At 44.6% G+C, this 22598-nt stretch overlaps 2 protein-coding genes across 2 annotated transcripts in view; one reads left to right on the forward strand and one right to left on the reverse strand.

The window, feature by feature from the left end:
* ATPAF2 (ATP synthase mitochondrial F1 complex assembly factor 2) overlaps nucleotides 1-8132 on the reverse strand; it is a 15077-nt gene extending 6945 nt beyond the window's left edge. The window contains exons 1-3 of the mRNA XM_054995515.1: nucleotides 7514-8132; nucleotides 1773-1817; nucleotides 841-986 (exon numbers count right to left, since the gene is read on the reverse strand). Coding sequence (XP_054851490.1) covers nucleotides 841-986; nucleotides 1773-1817; nucleotides 7514-7646 — 324 coding nt within the window. The 5' untranslated portion in view covers nucleotides 7647-8132. The remainder of the gene's footprint in view (nucleotides 1-840; nucleotides 987-1772; nucleotides 1818-7513) is intronic.
* Nucleotides 8133-8363: 231 nt separating this feature from the next.
* Nucleotides 8364-22161, forward strand: GID4 (GID complex subunit 4 homolog). The gene is made up of 6 exons (XM_054995509.1): nucleotides 8364-8648; nucleotides 15353-15412; nucleotides 15533-15640; nucleotides 16326-16427; nucleotides 17130-17260; nucleotides 18205-22161. The coding sequence occupies exons 1-6, from the start codon at nucleotides 8442-8444 to the stop codon at nucleotides 18266-18268; spliced, it is 672 nt and encodes a 223-aa protein (XP_054851484.1). The 5' UTR covers nucleotides 8364-8441; the 3' UTR covers nucleotides 18269-22161.
* Nucleotides 22162-22598: the final 437 nt, after the last annotated feature.

Genomic DNA, 22598 nt, shown 5'->3' on the forward strand with positions numbered 1-22598 from the left:
CTTCTGTTTGTTTTTCTTTTTCTTTGCAGATGCACAGAAGAAGGGTGTTCTCGAAGGAAACACCAAAGCCAACAGGTAAGAATCCACAGACAAACTCTAACCTCTTAACCTATTTTCTTTTGCAGGTTGAACCGTAATCACAGCGGAAAAAATATCCCCAAGGACCCAACAAGGGGCCGACTAATCTTACGTTTGTTTCATACAAGGAATTCTTCAGGAGTCATATACCCGATCCACCATACATCAGCACAAACATTTGGATTCTCTCATGTTTAAGTATCGGCCCTCCTCACATCTTGGCCATGCGCAGCCCTTTGTCGGGTCCTTGGGGATATTTTTTCTTCTGTCATTACAGTTCCACTGCAAAAGAAAATAGGTTAAGAGATTAGAATTTGCGGTTTCTTACCTGTTGGCTTCAGTGTTTCCTTCAAGAACGCCCTTCTTCTGTGCACCTGCAAAGAAAAAGAAAAACAAACAGAAGGTATTCAAATGTGCATTTGGACTTATATCTATTGCATCAGATTGAATGGACTATGCTGGCTGACTTTCTATTTTTGTATATGCTATTTATTGTGGATTCTATCTAAGATGTTTTGAATGGATTTGTAAATAATTTTGTATTTGTATTTATATATAGCTATACATAAGCACTTAGTCACTTTGCACCTTTAATAATATATTTATATATACATTTTACCTGATAGACGGTTTTTGATTCCCTTGATTGTGGGTTTCCACCTTTAGTTCCAGTTCTGATACCAGGGGAGCTTCTTCTGTTTGTGTTCTTTGCAGAGAAAAGGCAGGATAAGAATATAACAGAAAAAGATCTGTTTGACTTGCCAGGTGCATGGTGAAGAATTTGATGGTGTCCTGCTGGGAGTCCCACTCCGTCGCCACTGCCAGCGCCAGGGTCTTGTTGGGCACCGTGAAGAGTGTTCCTTGTGGGGTTTTCAGCTTCCGATGGTCCAGGTTGATTTCGAAGCCTCCTGCAGGAGAAAGGAGAAAGGTTTAAGAACTTTTTTTAAAGCTACCAGCTCCGCAGCTAGGATAACAATGTAGGGTTTGGGCAATCCAGATTCACCAGGAGCTAATCTACTTAGTAGTCAGCTCCTAAGAAAGACTGCAACTGACATTCAGTAAGTCTGGCCATCAATGCTATGAAAATGTGAGTTCTTTCAAGATTCTGATTTTGATGCAAGAAGTTTTATGTGGGCAGGACCTTATAAACCTTTATGTCTAGGGCCTCCTATACTCTGCTCTTAGAAAGAAAAATCCAAAGTTTGGCATCATCTAAAGCTGACATATTTGCATATAATTATGCAAATCAAGTATATTTGCATATAATTACTTCTCATTTTGCCATTTATTCTGCTTCTGCTAAATCGCTGGCAAAGATGCTCATCTTTCCCTCTGACTTCAGAGACTTCACCAGACATTGCTTGCATATTTTCTAGCTTATCTTTCTAGCCACAAGGACTAGAAATGTAGCTGGGAGAGTAGGGGTTGTTTTTATGAAACAACAATTCATAATGCTGAAGCTCAAACTTCTGCATAATGTAACTGTTGAGTTCACAACTCCCTGCCTAAATCCTATCATCCAAGCCTATCATTCTCCTAACCATGCATTCAGTTTAATCCAGATGGGGGCACTGAATGTCCCCTCAAGCTATCAGGCTAAGCCACCTTCAGACAGGATAGAGGAGGATCCAGATAACTATATTCCAGGCATTTAGATGACAGCTGAAAGATTACAATTGCGGGGGAAAGCTCACCTTCACCTTGACAGATGCTAACATTCTGGTAAAACCTCTTCCTTTCTGCAAGGGCAAAAATATCTCTGGTCAGTATCCAAACAAAACATATGCATCTCATGCACCATACACAAAACTGAAATATGTACAAGGTTTGCCTAGGTCCGCGGAAATCAATGGGCTGTTTCTTTAAAGTGTTCTATATCCCACCTCCTCACTTCAGTTTGAAGCAGCTTCAGAGTTAAAAAGCAAGATATAAATTAAAATTAAGCCACAACAATAAAGCAATCACAAAAACACAACCAAGAGTGAAACAAAGTAATTAGATATTTAGGCATGCCCTCATTCTACACTGCATCCATTTAGGGATGTGTGTTTTGGTATATCTGGTTTAAAAATATACCAAAAAACATTTAAGTTCCATCGGGCCTTTGATTAGGAGCCAGCATTTTGTCCCCCTTTCTGACTGCCAGGCCCTCCTTTTGCAGCTGCCCTGGATTTATATCATGGCAGTGCCCGTGGTTTATAGTGATCTTGCAGTAGCCTGATTTGCTTAGTGGTGCCTATCCTTTTTTCATGTTATTTGGCTCATGTGGTTATGATATTTTTATTGTATGTTTTGTTTATCTTTGTTGGAAGCCACCCTGAGTCCACTTGTGGGAAGTGGGGGATATAAGCCGAATTAAATAAATAAATATTTGGTATTATTCGGATACATCTGTCTTATATGGATATATGTGAGTATATTTAGATAAAAGAGTATTTATAATACCAAATCAACCAGATATATTCCGGAATATCTGGGAATCATATTTTAAAGGTTGCAGCAGCTTGTTTTTTCCCCCTTTGCAGGTTTCTTAGGCTCCAAGAGGAGGACTAAGGAAGACAATGTTACTGTGCGAATGTGTGTGTCAGTGTCGCTTGCTTGCCATATGCCATTGCCAGGTCTGGGTGGCTGCCTTGGTACTACTGGCTTGCCAGTTCAGGTGATAGGATTCTCTGGTTTTATGTTGGTTCTGTTGGACTTGCATTGGCCCTGGGTTCTGCCTTGCATCTGTGAGTGACACTGGTTCTCTTGGGCTTGTAACAGTATCCTTTGCTTTGGTTTGATTCTGCTGGGATTCTCTGGTTTGGCATTGGGTCTGCTGGGATTCTCTGGTTTGGCATTGATTTTGCTCAGATTTGTTGATTCTGTTTGCATTGGGAGGATTGGCCAGTGCAGTTGCTCGTGTATGTTTGGCTATGGCTCTTTTTTAGGCGTTTGCCCTGGAGACCGCAATGGATAATTATTTCTCTACATGGGAAATAATGGAGAATGGCTGGGGGGTCCATAAAATTGGACCCCTTGGCCAATTCACTTGAAACTTGGGGAGGATCTTTAATGGACAGGTAGGACCCGAGCAGTCCCCAGGAATGATTCTTTCATAAGGAGTAATAGAACTGAATATATTTAGAATTCCAAATAAAACCCAAATCCGAATACTATAGTAGTATTTTTGGACCTGAATATTGGTAATACTGAATATATATGGTAATCCAGATACCTGAATCAGAAAAATACTGGGTTTTTTTAGTGCACACCTCTACAATCATTTCTTTCTCTGCAGCTCTAGTAAAGAGAGTACATATTTTCCCTTCAAAGATATTCAGAGACTGAATGCTTGTCCTCCATCCACCTGTCTTTACACACATCTTTCTGTTGAAGGGGAGGTGGCCATGGCTGCTTGCCATAAAAAAGGTAGCAGGCTCAATCACTGGCATCTCTGGTGAAAAAAGGATGTGAAAAAAAGTGATGTGAAAGAACTCTACCTACGACCCTGGAGAGCTGCTGCCAGTCTGGGCAGAGGATGGACCAAAAGCCTGATTCAGTATTAGAATCACAGAATCATAGAGTTGGAAGGGGCCATACAGACCATCTAGTCCAACCCCCTGCCCAGTGCAGGATCAGCCTAAAGCATCTCTGACAAGTATTCATCCAGCCTCTTCTTGAAAACTGCCAGTGAGGGGGAGCTCACCACCTCCCTAGGCAGCTGATTCCGCTTTTGAACTACTCTGACTGTGAAAAAGTTTTTCCTAATATCCAGCCGGTACCTTTGTGCATGTAATTTAAGCCCATTGCTTCGGGTCCTACCCTCTGCTGCCAACTGGAACAGCTCCTTGCCCTCCTCCAAATGACAGCCTTTCAGATATTTAAAGAGAGCAATCATGTCCCCCCTCAACCTCCTCTTCTCCAAACTAAACATTCCCAAGGCCCTCAGCCTTTCCTCATAGGGCTCAGTCTCCAGACCCCTGATCATCCTCATCGCTCTCCTCTGCACCCTCTCAATTTTGTCCCCATCCTTTTTGAAGTGAGGCCTCCAGAACTGCACACAATACTCCAGGTGTGGCCTGACCAAGGCAGTATAGAGAGGGGCTATGACCTCCTGCAATTTCGACACTATGGTCCCTTTGATACAACCCAAGATTGAATTAGCCTTTTTTGCCACCGCATCACACTGACTGCTCATATTTAGTTTACAGTCCACCCTTACCCCAAGATCCCTTTCACATATACTTCTGCCCAGAAGTGTATCCCCCATCCAATATTTGTGCTTTCCATTTTTGTGGCCCAGATGTAATACTGTGCACTTGTCTTTGTTGAATTGCATCCTATTCACAGCTGCCCACTTCTCCAGAGTATTCAGGTCTTGTTGAATTTTAATTCTATCTTCTTGGGTGTTTGCTACTCCTCCCAATTTGGTATCATCAGCAAATTTAATGAGCAGCCCTTCCACTCCTTCATACAGATCATTGATAAAAATATTGAAAAGTACCAGGCCCAAAACCGAGCCCTGCGGCACCCCACTGGACACCTCCCTCCAATCTGATGAAACACCGTTGACCACCACTCTTTAAGGCAACTTCAAGTGTTCAAGGTAATCCATCTAATTGTTAGCATTGATTTGTGTGTACTAATAGTTTTTTTCCAGAAAGAAGCTCCCAACCCATGAAAGGAAAGAACTGCACTGTAAAAAAAACCACAAAAAACCCTAAACTGCCGATTTTAAAAGTTCAGTTACAATAGTGTGGCGGAATGGTTAGTGCTGGACTAAGTTCTGCGAGTCCCAAGTTCCAATCCCTGCCTTGCCATGAACTCCCTCCCTGGAGTGATTTGGACTGGTCATTCTCATCTTACCAGGGTTGTTGTAAAGTTAAAACAGAAGATAAGTTGTAAGCCACCTTGGATCACCACTGGGAAAAAAGCAGTATCTAAATAAATGAAATTTGCTTGCAAATGACACAATCTCGCTAACATAGTATAAAGTATTGTTGTATCGGCATAGTGTTCAGGGGAGGGTGTGTGATTCATTTGTAGATCATCTGGCATGTAGAAGGTCCCGGGTTCAATCGCAGCACCTCCAGTGAAAAGGATCAGGCAGTAGGTGATGTGCAAGACCTCTGCCTGAGACCCTGAAGAACAGCTGCCAATCTGAGTAGAAAAGACTGATCTTGATGGACCAAGGGTCTAGTTAAGTATATGGCAGCTTCATATGACTTGGAGGGGGTAACTAGGTGTCTTGAAATATTTGCTATTTCTGTTCCCCAACCAGCTAGCAAGCATTGTTGCACCACTCCTCAGGGAACTACACCTCCCATGATGCACTATCTACAGATAAGTGCTTTAAAGAGAGTATCCCCTAGCAGCGAAACAGGAGAAAACAGCTGCATTTTCACAAACTGATAAGCAACACCAGAGCTGCAGAGTCTATAGTTTGTGGGAAACACAGCAAGTTATTATTTAAAAGTCAGACAAAGTCTTCAACTGATCCTTTTTAATTGGTGATTCTGAAGATTGGACCTGGGACCTTCTGCACGCCAAGCAGATGATCTACCACCGAGCCACAGCACATGTGTTGCTTTAAAGTCTCATTACCAGCACACGCCAGGAGGAGCCGTGGTACAGAGGCAGAGCATCCACTTTGCATGCAGAAGGTCCCAGGTTCGATCCCTGGCATCTTTAGTTTAGGAGATGGAGACACTGCTGGTGTGAAAGACCTTGACCAGACAGCTGCTGTCAGTCAGAGGACTGCCCTTCAAAGATCAACGGCTTGACTCAGCATACAGCAGCTTCATGAGTACAAGATGTGAGCCTTAGCATCCTTCTGCAAAAGCGCATGATGCAGAGAGAGTAGAGGTGCCACATCCCCTGCCTTTTTTTGTATGCACACTGACAAGACCTAAGAGACACCCTGCTGGAGCATCCTGTCTCACATGGCAGCCAACCAGTTGCCCTGGATGGACAACAAACCAGGTATACAGGCCAAAGTCTTCCCTTTACATTGCCTCCTAGCACTGGAATTCAGAGATGAACTCCTTCTAGGTGCGGAAGTTCCCTTTCGTCATCATAGCTAGTAGCCAGTGATGGACCTCTCCTTCATCAATTTGTCTAATCCCCTTTTAAAGCTATCAATGCCTGTGGCTGTCACTATGCCCACTGGCAGCAAATTTCACATTTGACTCATGGAATGAACAAAAGTAATTACTTTAGCACTTTCTGAATCTATTGCCCATCAACTTCACTGGATGCACCCAAGTTTCAGTATTACAGGAGAGAGAAAAGCTCCCTTTAGCGGCTTTCTCTACCCCATGCATAATTTTATAATACTCTGTCATGTCCTGTTCCCTGCCCCCCTCCTCATGATCCTTCCTCAACATTTTCAGCCTCTCTTCACAGAAAAGGCACTCCAGCCCCTTAATCACTTGGGCTACCTTTTTCTGCAGAAGACAAACAGGATAGCAAAGTCAGCTCATTTGGGAGTAGAGAGGATTCTTTTTCAGCACAGGCAGGTTCATAGACGCACAAAACACTCTTCCCCAAAGCTCTCTCTTGCATTCTTTCTCCCCACCCAGCAGAGCCTGGCTCAGGCATAAACATTCCTTGCCCATTGGCTCTCTAGTGCTATTCTCACATTCAAGTGTTGTTCTCTGCCTTTTCTCTTTTTGCTCTGTTCTGCAAATCAGACTTCCAATGTTCTGCCTGCACTTGCATCATAAGAGTTCCCAGTGAGGCCATAACTGTGATTCTGCCTCTTCATGTCACATGATTTCTTGTCATATGATTGTACCTCAATAGATCTCTTGCTGCCACCTAGTGAAACCTGAACCTTAAAGTCTGCAAAGATTGAAAACTACTGATGCAGAAGATCACCAGTTACTTCCCCAATTTTTTCTAATTAAAAGACTGCCAGGAAAGACCCTTCTCTGCATGATAACCTGAAGAGCTGCTGTCAAAGTGAAGTAGTTAACATTGAGCTAAATGGATCAATGGTCTGATTCTGACTTGGTATAAAGGAGCATCACATGTCTAGATGTTCAACCGGGAATTTGCCCAACCATCAGATTCCCTAAGAGTCTTAGAACCAGAGCATATTTAAATATGCATGAGCTCAATTCATAACTTGTTATGTGGATCAGGTTTTCAGAGAACTACAGCATACAGATCCTGAGTGATCAGGGAAGGGGACAGTCTCATATGAACACACACACATGAAGCTGCCTTATACTGAATCAGATCATCAATCCATCAAGGCCAGTCTGCTCAGACTGGCAGCAGCTCTCCAGTGTCTCAAGCAGAGGGCTTTCCCACCATATCTATCCGATCCTTTTAAATTGATGATTCCGGGGCTTGAACCTGGGACTTTCTGCACGCCAAGCAGATGATCTACCACCATAGCCCCTCCCCAATCTCATTTTGGTAAACCAGGCTCTGCCTGCAGTCTTACCGGGTTGCGGTGTATATGGCTTCCTCAAATTCAGGGGCAAAAATACTGGTCCACGAACACGGAAAACCGGACGTTGATGTCGAACTGCAAGAGGGATGCTGGAGAGTAGGAGCTGTAAGTTGCCACGCCACATTGTAGAGGTTAAAGAAAAGCAACCATCCAACAGAAACTCCGCTCTCTTTCAAAATCGTCACTGTATCAGGTTACACGTGGTTACTCTTTCTCTTTTTAAAATACACACTGACATACACCATTGCGATATTGCATACATATATTGTTGCAGTGTATATATTTATATAGCTTCAATCAAGGGAATCAGTGCTCAGGTAGACAGGTAATACTTAGAAAGATCCGACAGATCAGCAATATCTGGAGCTTTCTCTATCCTCTTTTTGGGGGGGGGGGTGTTAAAGGGTAGCAATCTTCCAGATTCCTGGAGGAAAAGCCTGGCTCAGAATCCTCCAGCAGGTGCCAGGGATCCCTTACTTTAAACCAGCCTGGCCTGGCCGCTTCCGTGGGGACTCCTACCCACCAAATTCAATCTCAGATTCTAAATTCCGTGCAGATCCCTGCCCCTGATGTTCCATCAAATCCTGCCCATGGGCGCCGCCATCTTGCCTAACCGGGAAAGGAGGAGTCTGGACCCCGCTCAGCATCACAAATGTATTTTGTCCCTTCGGTCGCGCCGTCGCGGGGAGGGACTGACGTAACCTTCCCGGTCTCACGTGACACAAAGCGAGTCCAATCGGAGACAAGCATGGAGACAGTGGTCCAATCGGGAGGCGCGCCGGAGGAGGTGACGCCGCGGCGGCCTCTGAGGGGGAGACGCTCCGGCTGGGGAGGGAAGGAAGGAAGGAAGGAGGCCGGTCGCTTGCTCGAGAAGGCCGCCGGGGTGGGCGTCGCGCTGGCTCCGGGGGACCCGCCCGCCATGCCGGTGCGGAGCGCCTGCTGCTGCCCCCCGCCGCCGCCCCTCCCTCCGCCGGGCGCCGCCTCGTCCGCCGCCCGCCTCGAGCCGCCGCCGCCCATCAACACGGCGCAGCCTGGAGTCAGCACCAGCCGTCTTTACAGCGGCGCCAAGTTCCGCGGGCAGCAGCGCTCCAAGGGCAACGCCTACGAGGTCGAGGTGGTTGTGCAGGTCAGAGCCTACGGAGGGAGGGAGGAATGGGGAGCAGGGTTAGGTTCCTCGCAGCAGGGCCCACCTCGGGAGCCCCCCTCCGATCCAACTCCGGATATTACTCTGCTTTTCCCTGCGAGATGTTTAAGCATTGCGTGTGCATGGATACACGGATACGCATGCACACACATACGAAAATGTGCGTGGATATATTTGTGTATGTCTATCTGTCTATGTCTGTGTCTGTCTACGTGTTCGTGTGGGTGTGCGTTAACTTTAATGATACTGTTCATTTGGCCAACAGGCCTTGAGCAGTGTCACGCTGAATACAACAAACAATTTTAGAACGACCTAACGTTTACTACACTAATGTGTATGCGTGTGTATTTGCATACAAACACTTGATAACATGTATATCTATGTTATTAATAGCAGCTTCTTGTAAATGTCAGAAGGCCATTATAAGTTTGTGTGTGTGTGTATGCGTGTATGCATGCATGTATGATTTACAGTTTGGGTATGATACTCTGCCTGCAACACATTCTCAGTGCCATCCCCCAACTCATTCAAATGTACCCCAATTTCCTATCCTGTTTCTCTTCCCCCTGCCCTGGATGGTATGCTCTTCTCTGCGAGACAGTTAAGCTGCTTGTGTACATATATGTACTTGTGTGTGTGTATTCATTAATATGTAGTTTCTACACTTGATATGTATGCGTATTGTATATCCTGTGCTGGGTGTATCCCTCCAGATGTTTCTTTTTCTTTTCCCTTCCTCTGTTTCTGAGGTGCTAGCGGGGATTTATATTCAGGGCTGCACATCTCTCATAACCCTACTCTGTTGCTCCACATTCAGTGGTGCATCTCAAATGCACCCTTGTTTCCACCCTGGATATTTCCTGGGTTTTCTTCTCCTCTCAGTCCTGGATGTGATGCCTTTTCCTGCGGGCATTTAAGCTGCGACTGTGTAACCCAGTTCTGAGTCTCCCTGGATATATCCCCGATCCTGCTATAGATATGGGGAAGTGGGTTACTTATCAGTTCTCTCCCACTGGCACTCCATTAGATGTGTCTTGTAACCTTTTCCTCCTATTCCCTTCTTCTCCGCATTTGAGGCTCCTACCTTGGAAGCACCCTGTTTCCACCCCAGATGTTATGCCAGTGGTTTTCTCCTTTCCAAATTTCTCCCTAGATAATCTTCTCACTATTCTCAGCCTGATATTTCGTCTCCCTGCAGGGTGTATAAATTCTGGATATGTAATCCAGTTATGCACCTCTTATCTTGGATATGCCCATGTTCTTGCTCCTTCCCTTAGATCCAGTAACCTTTTTGTATCTCCTTTCCCCCGCATCAAGTCTTGTTGCCTTCTGGGTACCCTGCTTCACACCTGTTCTGTTTTCCAAATCTTGCTGTTATCTCAGATTGTTGCGGGGGGGGGGGCGGGGTTCCCAAATGATTTCCTGAAGCTTGACATGCCTTGCGTGCCTTCATCTCTATCCAGTTCCAGTACACTGGGTTTGGTACTCCTGTCTCTGCTATAATTCCCCTTTCTGCTTCTCACAGCCCTGGATCAGTGAAGCACTACACCCTTGCTTTGATTTTTGTCTCATGTTTACTGCTCTTTTCTTGGGTATACGCCCCATTTCCACCTCATCGGTAGCCCCATTGCTGCTGCTCTGGATCTGCTGTTCCACCTCTGATATATTCCTCTTCTTCCCTGGGTTTCCTGCCCAGGGCAATCTACCATCAACATGCCCTCAGTTCCTTCCTGCTACCCTGGCCAGCTCCACCCCTCCCGCACTTGTTAAAATCATGAGTCTTGATTGCTTTACATGTTAAGTAGTATGCGTCTGGGGAGAGTTAATTGTTTGGATTTTTTTCCTTGTTGATTTATTTTTCTATTGAGGAAAAATGTTTGAATGTCTGTTTTAACTTTGGGTTTTTTAAAGACATGCTGTAAAGAAAACATTATACAATCATAACATCGTTGTCCTAAATGCTTATTAAGGAACTGTGCTCCTGCCAGATTTCAGTTGCTAGTTTGCAGTGATAGTGAGGGTGGAGAGATCTCCCGCCTCCATAATGTCCACTCCTAGTAGCATCTCCAAGAATACAAACATTAAATTGCTGTCATGGAATCCGCACTCTTTGTCTGAAGGCCGCTCCATTAGACAGGTGACTTCTTTCCCTCTCCCTTCTGAGCTATAGTTTGAGTTTGTATGCATTACTGGAAAATAAGAAAAGCTCTGCTTTGTATCAGGCCAGGGTCCTTTGAGACCAGCATCCTATTTTCAAGGGTTGCCACTCATGTAAGCTGCAGGAGAAAGCTCACTTTAAGAGAATCCTGATTTTAGTGGGGGGTGGGGAGAAGGAAGTTTCAGGCTTGAATGCAGACCTCACAGGACCTTCCTTATTTTGCTGCCTGTCCACACCATTCAGCCTATTTTCTCTCCCTATGGTAGTTACTATTTCTACAAAGGAAGGGGGAGAATCCCAGTGTAGGGATGTAACTCCCTTGCTGATGTCAAGTGAGTCATTGGGCCAAAAATTGTGTGGTAGCTACTGACTAAACTTGCACTGTCATCTTTGGGCTGTCTGTTGTAAAGTACCCAGTTGTTTGTTATGTAAATAGAAGGCTTTGTACTTGGGGATGGCACAGGTTGTACCGTTGGATAGGTGTGTGCAGTGCTGGGGGTGGGCAGGGGAAGAAGCAGAAGCAACAGCTGTGGCAGAGCACGTCTTCCTATCAACTGTTGGGGCTGAATGAGGGTAAGCCAATCTCTTCTGTGTCCTTCTGTTGGGCACTGATTATTCTGCCTGTCCCTGCAAAGCATTCTTCGTGTTCTTAATTTGCACATGTACCTTGCTTTTCCTCTACAAAGAGTTAAAAGGGGCTTAGGTGTTCCTGGGCATCCCACAGCCAGGCACAGGCTGCCCTTTCAGTTCCAGAACTCGAACCACGTGCCATCTAACTGCCCACAAATCACACCATGGGCTTAGTGTCAAGAGACGTGAATAGCATCCACTGCCTCTTAACTGTCTCTGATTGCATCCCATCCAACATTTGGCATGAAGGCAAATGCTTGCTTGCATCCTCCTGCAACAGCGTAGCACCTTTCACTTCTGCATCCACTTTGGATTGGCTGGCAGATGGTGCTGAGGGCCAAATTCATCTCTGCCTCTAGAACAGGAACTATTTAAGGAGATTGGGGCAGGGATTGATATGCTTATGTGAGACTTAATGTAGAGTTGCTCGTATATGGGATGTGAGAATTTTCTTCAGGTAATCATGTGGGAGAGTCTTTGTACTAGAAGATAATTGCTCCCATCTCCATCCAGGTTATCAAGGTGCCACAAACAGATTTATGTGGACAGTATTACTAGGAGAAGCATGAATATTACTCACTCCATTGACTACCTATCAGTTAGTGGGCTCAGTTCAAGATACTGGCTATCACATCTGAAGCTCTTCGTGGCCTTGGTCCATCGTATCTATGGGACCACCTCTCTCCCTATGTTCCATCGCTGCAGCTTCACTCATCTGAACAGGGCCTTCTGCAGGTACCACCTTGTGCATGGGCAAAATCAACAGGTGCCTGTTGCATTCTCTGTGGTAGTCCCCACTTTATGGAATGGTCTACCTGAAGAGGTTAGGAAAGCACCCACTCTTCTGGCTTTCTGCAAATTATGCAAAACTGAATTATTCAAGAGGGCTTTTTACTCAGATGGGAGGGCTGTACTGTAACAAAGTGATCTCAAAGAGATGCATCAGTAACGGGACAGGGAGGGACCATAGTATGCATGGTAGATGACAGGCTTTATTACTATTGCTATAAGTATGATTCTGCTGGGTAGTTCTTATGCCGTTTGATATGTCAGAATTGCTTATGATTTGTTTTGGCATTTCTTCAACTCTATATTCGATTTTTGCTGCTTTTAGATCTTTGCAAACTCTTGCATGCATATACCCTATTATATATTTATTGAAGAGCAACACTTGGGTCCAGTAGCACCTTAAAATCCAACTAGACCTTTCAGAGCCCTGTTTCTCGGAAACTCATACCCTGAAAGTCTAGTTGGTCTTTAAGGTGCTACTGGACATGCTCTTCTAGTATAAACCAATGCTACCAACCTGAAACTATGTTTGACATGTCTTTGAAATTGACTGTACTGACTCACACTGTGCAATCCACTTTGAGTCTCAGTGAGAAAAGAGGACTGGACTATAAATAATGCAAATAAATAACAATTAATGTGTAGGAGTAAAATATTGGGAAGTGCCCACCAGAACTGGACAGGCTATTCTAGATCTAGAGAATACTAACAGCACACAGAGCACAACTAAATGAATGAATGTTCTTTTAGTTGCAACCAACTCATGGTGATGCTATCCTTGTGGTGTGCAAGGCAAGAGATGAGTGAAGGTGATTTGCTATTTCCCTCCTCTGTATAGCAACCCAGTCTTCCTTGGTGGGCTCACATCCAGTTACTGTGGCTGACCCTGCAACTTAACTAGAGATGTAAAATTTCTGGATGTTTTGAAGCCATTGAAAAATTGTCTCTCCCAGTTTTCTTTCAGATAAGAATTGAAATATATTCAGTACTTAATTTCTTACCAATGTTAATATTCCTACACTGATTTAATGACATAAAATGTATCATTTATAACTTGGTTAGCATATAAAATTGTACTATGTGAAAGATTTATGAAATTCACAAGTATGAACATCTTCGTTTTCTGTACAAAAAATTGCAACTATGCCCAGCACTTGAAAAAGAGCTGTGGATTGCTGCACCCTATGCCACTATAGTGCATTGGTCTTGGGGAAAAAGTTAAAGATAAAAACAAATTCTGTGGTAAACAAAAATATTATCTGAGAAGAGACTCTCTCATAGAGTCTCAGTAGTTAGAACTTGCAATACGTTTGGATTTTCAGCTCAGCTTTGAACTTTGAAAATACTGAACTCTTTAATACTGTATTATCCTTAAACACATTATAGTACATTAATAGTTGCCAAAATTATTTACATTTAAACACAAAAGTTCTTGAAAAGGTTGGTTATGCCTGTACTGGAGTTATTTTTAGCACTCCCCCAAATTTCCCAATTTTTTTCATGAGAAAAACTGAAAAAGGCCTCAGACTTTTTTGTGCTATACATTTTGCATGTGAAAAACCATGCCATAACAAGCATTTTTCTTTTTCTGAATGGAAAATGTTTCTTTAGAGTGTTTTTCAATGCTTTTCCAATTTTTTGGTCAGAATTATTATTTTTTTAAACCCAGCTTCTCTAAGCTGACTTGCCTGTCTCCCCAGGCAGCTTCCTTTGTCTCCCTCTATTGTTACCTTCTGTCAGTGAGTGAAAACTTTTTTGTTCATTTTTTTTGGTATATATTTTTTTATTTTCTAAACAATAAAAGGATACAAAACAAAAATGGAACAGAAATACAAATTATACTAAAAGAAGATTAACTTTTTTTGTTCTGTTTGGCATATGCCCAGTAACTTTTACAGGCCTTCTCCCTGGTTTTTGATGTTATGTATGTTTATATGAGTTTATTGAATTGTTTTTGTTGAATTATGTGTATACTTTGTTTTAAATGTTTTTAGTGTTGAACTGTTTTAGTATTTGATGTTTGCTGCCTTGGAGACCCTTCTTGGGTGGAAAGGCAGCATAAAAACATTTCAGATAAAATAAACTACACAGAATGGGGGAAATGAGAGACAGAGATGAGGGAGCAGGCACATTTAATGCAGGGAAGCCTCAAACACAAGAAACTGGAAGCCAGCTGTGTGGCTGCAGAGGCGAGAAGAGCCTCTGAAATTGCTGGCGGGACGGGATGTGTTGTTGTAGGGTGTTGCCTCCTCCGTCAGGTTTTTGTGAACCATCTGGATGAGCAGCAAGTGTGTGGACAGAGTGGTTGCTTGCAAGGCAGGTGAATGAGTCAGTTTCCTAACCCTGAGGTTGCTGCTGCAGATGCTCAAGGCAGTGTCCTCTGCTCATTCTTCCTTTTTGGAAAACAAACAAACATGGTGTTATGCCCCTTGAGAGGCTCTGGGGAGCAAGATGTGAGGTGCTATGGCATATCGGAGCAGGCCTGGAAATCTACCCTGTCCAGAATATTGCACCTGAATAGCATCTGCTTTCCTTTGTCTCTCATTGCATCCAGTACAATTTGGAATGCCTATAAAACATTTCTGATGGACGCAGGGCAGGGGCATCTTTAAAAAGCAACCTATTATTGCTTAGTAACCACCAATATTTTTCTAGCTTTACCTTAATTTGTCTGATAGGCTTCTGAGTTTCTTCGCTTCAGAGGGTTTCTCTACATGGGGGATCAGAACAGCATACTACATTTAAAGGGCTTGGCACATGCCGCTTATTTTGTCATGACAGCTGGACTGAATCTTGATGAACAATCAATGAATGGTAGGGCAAACAGTGGGGGACTGGTATCTGTACCCCATGCTGGCAAGAGACCTCTGGCTAGTTATTATTGGAAATAAGATAGTAAGCTCAGTCTGAACCTGCAGGGCTCCTTGCAGTTCCCGAAGCCTCCTTTAATCCCTTGTTCCTTCCTTATTTTTCTACTCTGACATTCTTTCGAGGAGCTTCAGCTGGTGTACGTGGGTGGGGTGATCTAATTTTTAGCATCCTGCCCTGTTGGGATACTTGGTTGCCTCAGGCATGCATGGTTATGGGAGGACTTTTCTTTCTTTTCCAGCATGTGGACATGGAAAACTCCTATCTCTGTGGCTACTTGAAGATAAAAGGCCTTACAGAGGTAAGCACAGGGCATGTGGCACAGGGATGCCAAGAGTGCCACTAGCAGGTACAAAAGAGGCACATTTGTCTGGTCTGAGTTCTTTAGTGGATGTGATGTTCTGACTTTGCTCTCCTACAGGAATATCCGACCCTCACAACGTTCTTTGAAGGGGAAATAATCAGTAAAAAGCACCCCTTTTTAACGCGGAAGTGGGATGCGGACGAAGATGTTGACCGTAAACATTGGGTAAGTACCCCCAGTGTGGCTTGTTTTCTCCCTTTGCAGGGGCTGTACCATTTTCAGCTGGCCAAGGTGGATGAGTGGGATTGCTGCTCCATTTAAAAAAGAAAAAAGACCCTTCCAGTGTAGGGAAATGTTTGTCTAACCTTGCTTTCTTCCTGGCATGGAAATTCTCTGTGGTCTGGAATGTGTCTGTTTGATGGGACATTCCATTATGCAACTCCCACCCCTGCAATCTAAAGTGGTACAGTGGGCATCTCATTTCAGCAAGAGAACTCTTCTCTCCTCCCAAGGAGTTTGGTTGAAGCCCTACTTGGGCCCAAACCTCTTTCATAAGTGCTTTGTATAGGTGGCGGCTCAGCAGCTGGGCATGCTCTGTGAATGCTGCCTTACTTATCTTACTAACAGCTTTTAGGTAAACTGGTTTTCTCTTTCTAGTGTTTCTCTCCCCACCCCCACCCTTTCCCCATACAAGCTTCCATTGTGGGGAAAGCCACCTTTTTGAGTGGGTGGCAGATCAGAGAGGACATGGGCTTCTGTGTCCCGTTGGGAAAGGATCTATGGAGGAGGGAGGTGAATGCCCATGGGCTGGCTGGGGATGCTGTCCTGGACAAGGCTTTGAACTTTCCTGGACAAAACCAGCACTCTTTTCCCCCCTGTTGTCTGAAGCATGGCATGTTTTTGCTTCCAGGGAAAATTCCCAGCCTTTTACCAGTATGCAAAAACATTTAACTCAGATGACTTTGACTACGAGGATCTGAAGAACGACGACTTTGTCTTCATGAGATGGAAGGTAAAGGCATATGTTACCATGGGGTGGGGGAGCCTTGCAGAGGATACCAGATTGAGAGGGCAGCTTAGGAGTGAATAAAGGTTGAGCTGTGGCTATGGTTTCCCATCCGTGATCTAGAGAGATCTGCAGAACACAAGTTGCAACCCTGGCTGCCCACATTTATCTCCTCCTGCCTCACTCCAGGAAATATAGAGTTGCCTTATTAGACCTTAATAGCCCTGGGCAATCCTAGTCCTGTGGCATTAGTCACTGGATCTTGTACACCCTAAAATAAAATATGCATTGCATATTTCAAATATGCATTGCATTTTATTCTGTAATCTGCCTTGAGTCCCAGCAAGAAAGGTGGGCTACAAATGAAGTAGATAATGATGATAAGCAGGATAAGCTGAGAGTGCTCAGTTTCCTCCAAACTGGTCTACAAAGGGAGGGTTGCTACTGAAAGGGCCCCACTCTGGAGCTCCTTCTCATGGTGCCCTTTTCTATAACTCCTGGAAGAGAAGGTAAAATTGCTTGGACAGTCTCAGCATCAGGCACAACACAGTGCAACATTACTCTCATGCCCTCTTTGATCCAAAGAGGCTTAAAGTAATTCCATATCCCCCGCAGTGAGGAGCAGACAAGTCAACCCCTGCCCTCAGCCCTCTTCTGCCTTTTTGTGGTCTTATTAGCCATCTTTTAAAAAAGAAATTGTTTGTGCAGGAACAGTTCCTGGTCCCCGATCACACCATCAAAGACATCAGCGGCGCTTCCTTTGCTGGGTTTTATTACATATGCTTCCAGAAATCTGTGGCATCTATAGAGGGCTATTATTATCACAGGAGTTCAGAATGGTAAGAATTCAACCTCTGCCTCTCCCGTGGCCAGGATGATTTCTCTTTTTGCTCTGCAGGTCAACTGTCTTGCTCCTCTTGCTTGCTCTCCCCCCCCCCCTTCTGCTTGCCAGCTGTATCAGAGCTTTTTCCTGCCCCTTGTGCTTCTCTCTTGAACCTTGTCTGGTACACGTGAAACAGAGCAAATTCCAACCCCCAAGATGCAAAGAAAATGTGTGTAGAAATGAATTTCTTGCCTTCAGAGAGTGAAGACTATGGATTGAGATTAGAATCAAAGTGGGAATGGAAGGCATTTGGGGTATTTCTTGAGCTTTGGACACATGAAGCTGCTTTATATGCAGTCAGAGAAACCTTGGTCTATCCAGGTCATTCTTGTCTACTCTGACTGGCAGCAACTTCCAAGGGTCTCAGGCAGAGTCTTTGCATATCACCAGCTATATGATCCTTCTAACTAGAAATGCTGGGATTTGAACTCAGGACTTTCTGCATGCAAAAGCAGGTGCTCTGCCACTGAACTATGGCCTCCTTTGCATGTTTGGGTTTGGAATGATATTGCCCCGTCTCTTTGATTTCCTTTAAAACAGCAATCTTTAGCAAGGAACTCTGATGTTCCTAGCTGCAAAGAATCAGTAATAGGGCAGAAGTGTTCTCGAGAGACCCTTGCCTGCCACCCCTACTGATCTTTCTATACAGCACACAACTGTGAGGGAAGTGCAGAATGCGTTCTAGGCTGTGCAGGTGGGGCTTCACAAGCCTAGCTTGGGGGTAAACTGGGAGTGCATCCGGACCAAGCTACCAAGTCCTTTACAATTCCCAAAGAATCATGACAGACAAATCGGTTTCCAAGAAGACAACACATTTGAAAGTCAGAAGTCCAGTGCGAAGCAAAATAGGGAAGGGGTTGTTTCACTTGAAATGCTTTTTTTTTCTTTCCTCACTCTCAGGTATCAATCCCTGAATTTGACTCATGTCCCTGAGTACAGTGCGCCCATTTATGAATTCCGGTGATGGCAATCACAGAGCAGCACCAAGAGAAGGCCAGAGGGGGGCCAGGGAGGGAGCATCCTCAGTGAGACAACGGCTGCGTCCCTGTCGGAACCGGAGACTCCGGGCTCTCCCCCTGCCAGAAACCCAGACTGATGTGGGAATGTGGATGTTGACCAGCGGGGCCTGTTGGAGCCCGATCCTCCCTCCAGCTGCGTGGCAAACTATAATAACTTTAACCTGGTTTTAAAGCTCCCTTTTCAAAGCACTTTTCTTGTTGCACATTTAGTCCTGTTTATCGCTCAAAGCGTTCCCCTCCCGCCCCTTTTTTGAGGTGAGGAGATGGCTATTCCTAGCTGGATTTCCCTTTGACTAGAGGAAAACACGTTAACTGTCTGCTTAGGATTTTTTCCTATCAGGCCCTTGTGATGGGTTGTGTTAAGAGCTGCCACCCAGCGAGATTGGTGGCTTTCATACCTAGAGCTCCCATGACTTGAGAGGCTTTGTGCGCAGCAGTTGGCCAAAGGAGACAGGAGGCAGTTGGTCAAAGGAGGAGGGCCCATCAGACCATCTGTTCCCATTGGCTAGCAAAGCTGGATCTCCAGGGAGCGGGTTGCGGAAGCACAAGCCGTTGTCCTCATTGTGCTGAAAGGGAATAGCCTAACACAGTCTGTCAAAGCGGGAATGTGCTTCTACTCATGCAGAGTTTGAAAGCTTAAAGGAAGAACTTTAAAGACATATTTAGGGAGAGGAAAAGAGAGAGAACTCTTTTTTTTATAGCCTGTTTCTGCTATATCATCCCAACGATACTACAGCAAATGCACAGATTGTTCCTTGTTATACTTTACTGTTTGGGGGTGGCTGTGACTGTCAGTATTGGGGGGGGGGGGTGATCTCTTTGTAACAATCCAGCAGCATTGATGTCTGCTTGCACTGGGCAGGCATTTAGCAATGGTATGAAAATCGACCAGCCAGCATGAGGCCCCAATTCTTCATGCCACATTTTTTTAAAATGTGGTATTTGCTACATTCTTATCAGACAAAGAATCTTCCCTTTAAAAAATAAACTGCTTTGCTAGGACTTCCGACTTCAGTAACACAAGGCTTGTGTGCCAAATTTTGTGTGCGCATGGGGCGGGGGGGAAGAGTCTAAAAAATTGTTGTATTTCATATGACATTCATCGCGGAGGCTTGTTCTGAATTTGGGCTGACTTCTGTTTGATTTTGTTTGTGCGGGGTGGGGGGACGATGCAACCAATGTCCTTGTTGATCAAGCCAAGAATGTTGCACAAGTTGTGAACCTGCACACCCCTCTCTTGACAAAAGTGTCCTGCTTTTTACAAAATATTCACCTTACTAAGAATTCCAAGGTACTTTAAAGCAGGCCTGGCGAGGTGTTTGCTGGCATCAGAATAAACAGCAGTCGAGGTTATGCTGTGGTATGGCTACTACGCATGTGGGCCACACTGTCCTTGCACTATGGTGTTATTGTTCAGCATGGTTTGGCAGTAGATGCAATAATCCTGGCTGGGACAGTATGTATGCTGCAGTTAGGAGGGAGCGCAGAAAAAGTGCAGAAGGTGGCATCGGGTGCAAATTCAGTTTTTTAAAGCTAGTTTATAGATTTCATGGTCCAAAGATATACTTGAAAGGGTGTGGGTGAAATCTGTTAAAATGTCAGAAGTCTAAAAGATTGCTGAATAAGAGTGTGTGTGGAGGGGGAGACTTTAGTACTCCTTGTAGCTCGTCAGAATGAATACAAGATGAGAAATGTGCACAATTTGTACAGGTTGCAAAACGTCTCTGGCCACACAACTTGATTTGCTTGGGTAGGATGAGAGGTTCAGTGTGTGATTGTGTCCCAGCAAGGTGGCTGCCCTCTAAAGTAGCTGAATCTTTGAAAAGTCATTTACTTTCCACCTGAAAAAGTCCTTCATTAATTACTGTTTTGTTGTTCAAGCTTGCATGGGGGAGCAGACAATATTGTACATTGCAGGTCTGAATTGCCAGTTAATGGGAGTGTGAAGAGCTCATTAGCATGTTTATTTCAAGTAATGTGTTTGGAATAACCATGCAGGGCACCGATTCTTGAACATGAAATACCTTGAATTCCGCAAGAGAAGAAAGCAGACATTTTACCTTTCCATCCTTGTCTGCTGTTGTTTTGAAAAAGTGGGCTTTGGCTGGCATTGGAGATGCAGATTGTGTCTAGGAAGCGAATCCCAGATGGATCTGATATGGTTTGCTACTTTCAGAAAAGTTGGTCTGCCGCCCTGTGGCTGTGGTGGCTACTGCGATGCCGGGTGGGAGTTTTCTCAAATCCAAAGAGGAGCATGGGTGCAACCACTTGAGATCTCCTTTGGTGAATCAGGTGTTTCTGTGGATTTCTTAACACTAGATCCGTTTTCCTGCTTTTCCATTATTTCCAGCCTTATGTGTGGTTTTGGTTTCCAGTATGTCAGACAGAATCCTCTAGTGTGGCATCCCAGAAAGCAAATGTGCAAACACAACTGCAGGCATATTTTCTGCTTTCTCTCCAGACTCAATCTGCGGGATATCTTGGGCCGGGGGGGTCACATACCCTGTACAGTAGGGCTCAGATATACTGATGAGCTAAGAGTCCTGGTTCACTGTCAACGTGGCAGAGGATGACTGGCAACCTCACGCTTGCTTATGAGTAGTCGCTATGAGTGGGAATCTTGGATTTGCTTGGCTTACCTTTAGTGGAGACAACTGGGGGGGGGGGGAAGAGTTCCTTCCTGACTGTAAGAATGAAATGCAAGCGTTATAGGAGGAAGTGAAATTCTGGTCATCTAAATCAGCACCGGGTCCGGGGGTGCTCTTGTTACCTCGCCTCCAATATAAAATACATGGAAGGAGTTGCAGGGATGAGGTGCAGAAGCTTCAACAGCTGGAACAGTTTTGATTTCTCACCCTGACCCACTTTGCTGAGGATTTGACACTGACCCTACCAACTCCTCTTTGCTTTGCAGCATACAAAGTCCCCTCTGCAAATTTGAACCAGGATCCAATTAACGGAGCAGCTAGTTCCAAATGGGGGGATTGGGAGTGGGATTTGGATTGTGTTTCCCGAACAGCAGCGCCTCCTTGATTTGCAAGCCTAGAGCTAGAAGGGTCCACTGGAGGAGGGAAAGAAGCATGCTTACGTGCTCCGTGGGCCTGTGGCGCTTCAGATCCTGCCAGGGCGCAGATACGCGAGATTAATTCCCATCAGACTGCAAACTCCTTTCAAGCCAAATGTGCTTTTGAAACACTTTGCAGTGGTGAAGCCCGCCACCCGTGACCCGCTCTTCCAGACTTTTTGGAAAGCATCTTTGCAGGGTTGTCAAGAGTCACTCTATTGAAGTTCACCTAGTTCTTCCCTTTGTTTTTAGAAAACTTTCATAAGCAAAATTAGTCAAATCTCAACCAGTTTCTGGTGGAGTGATATTTGGGGAGATCTTGGGGGTCAGACCCAAATTCTCATGATTCCATCCGGTGCCTCATGCCTGTTTTTTTTTTTTTTAAAGTAAATGGGCATAGCAGAATATTTTTTTTAAAAAAAACAAGTGTTCCTTGAGATTTTTAGAACAAGAACCTTTTCTTCCTTGCCCGGCTTTTTGGTTCTTTTTCTCTTTTTCTTCTCCCTTCCTCCTCTTATAAATTTTGCTGGATATCAAAAGGAAAGGATGGTGAAGCGTGGTTGCATTGTGGTTGCAGTGGACTTAACAAGCCGGGTTCTCTTACAGCCAGTGTTGCGTATGATGTGGGATCTTTGGGCTCGAATGGAAAAAAGGGTTTTATAAAGCTAACTTGTAAATCAGAGTATTGAAGAGTATTTATAGATGACATGCAGAAAAGGTTCTGCAGCTTTTCCAGAGTTATCAATGTCCAAATTAAAGAGAAAATGTATTGAAGGAGGCTGTATGTGTATGCTTTTTTAAAAAAATCTTTTCTTTGCACTTTGGGGAACTGAAGCTGGGGCTTGTCACGTTCAAAGCAGGTACCTTGCCACTGAACATGATGTAGGGATCGGAGTTTCGAATTGGGCCTTGAGATACTGATTCCAATCCCTACTCTGTCACAGAAGCTTACTGTGTGACCTTGGAGCAGTCCAGTATTTCAGCCTGACCTACCTCACAGGGCAGTTGGGAAGAGGCAGTGTAGTGTGTTCCTTAGAGGACTGGAGTAGAAATATATAAATAGATCCACAGACCACCCAGGGACCTTGAAAGAACCTCGTTGATAGCAGCCACCCCACCCCCTGCTTCACACCTCCATGGTCTTTGCTTCCCTAGAGAGCAGTGCAGTGACAACTGTCCGGATTGACTCAGTGATGACCTCTCTTATTTCC

This window comes from Eublepharis macularius, chromosome 12 (assembly GCF_028583425.1).
Source record: "Eublepharis macularius isolate TG4126 chromosome 12, MPM_Emac_v1.0, whole genome shotgun sequence".
NCBI lineage: Eukaryota > Metazoa > Chordata > Lepidosauria > Squamata > Eublepharidae > Eublepharis > Eublepharis macularius.

What these genes read in the sequence shown, in the direction of transcription:
- GID4 (XM_054995509.1), top strand. Translation starts at nt 8,442, where the DNA reads ATGCCGGTGCGGAGCGCCTGCTGCTGCCCCCCGCCGCCGCCCCTCCCT. An exon ending in TTGTCTTCATGAGATGGAAG is followed by an intron (nt 16,428 to 17,129) that starts GTAAAGGCATAT and finishes TTGTTTGTGCAG; the next exon opens with GAACAGTTCCTGGTCCCCGA. An exon ending in TATCACAGGAGTTCAGAATG is followed by an intron (nt 17,261 to 18,204) that starts GTAAGAATTCAA and finishes CCTCACTCTCAG; the next exon opens with GTATCAATCCCTGAATTTGA.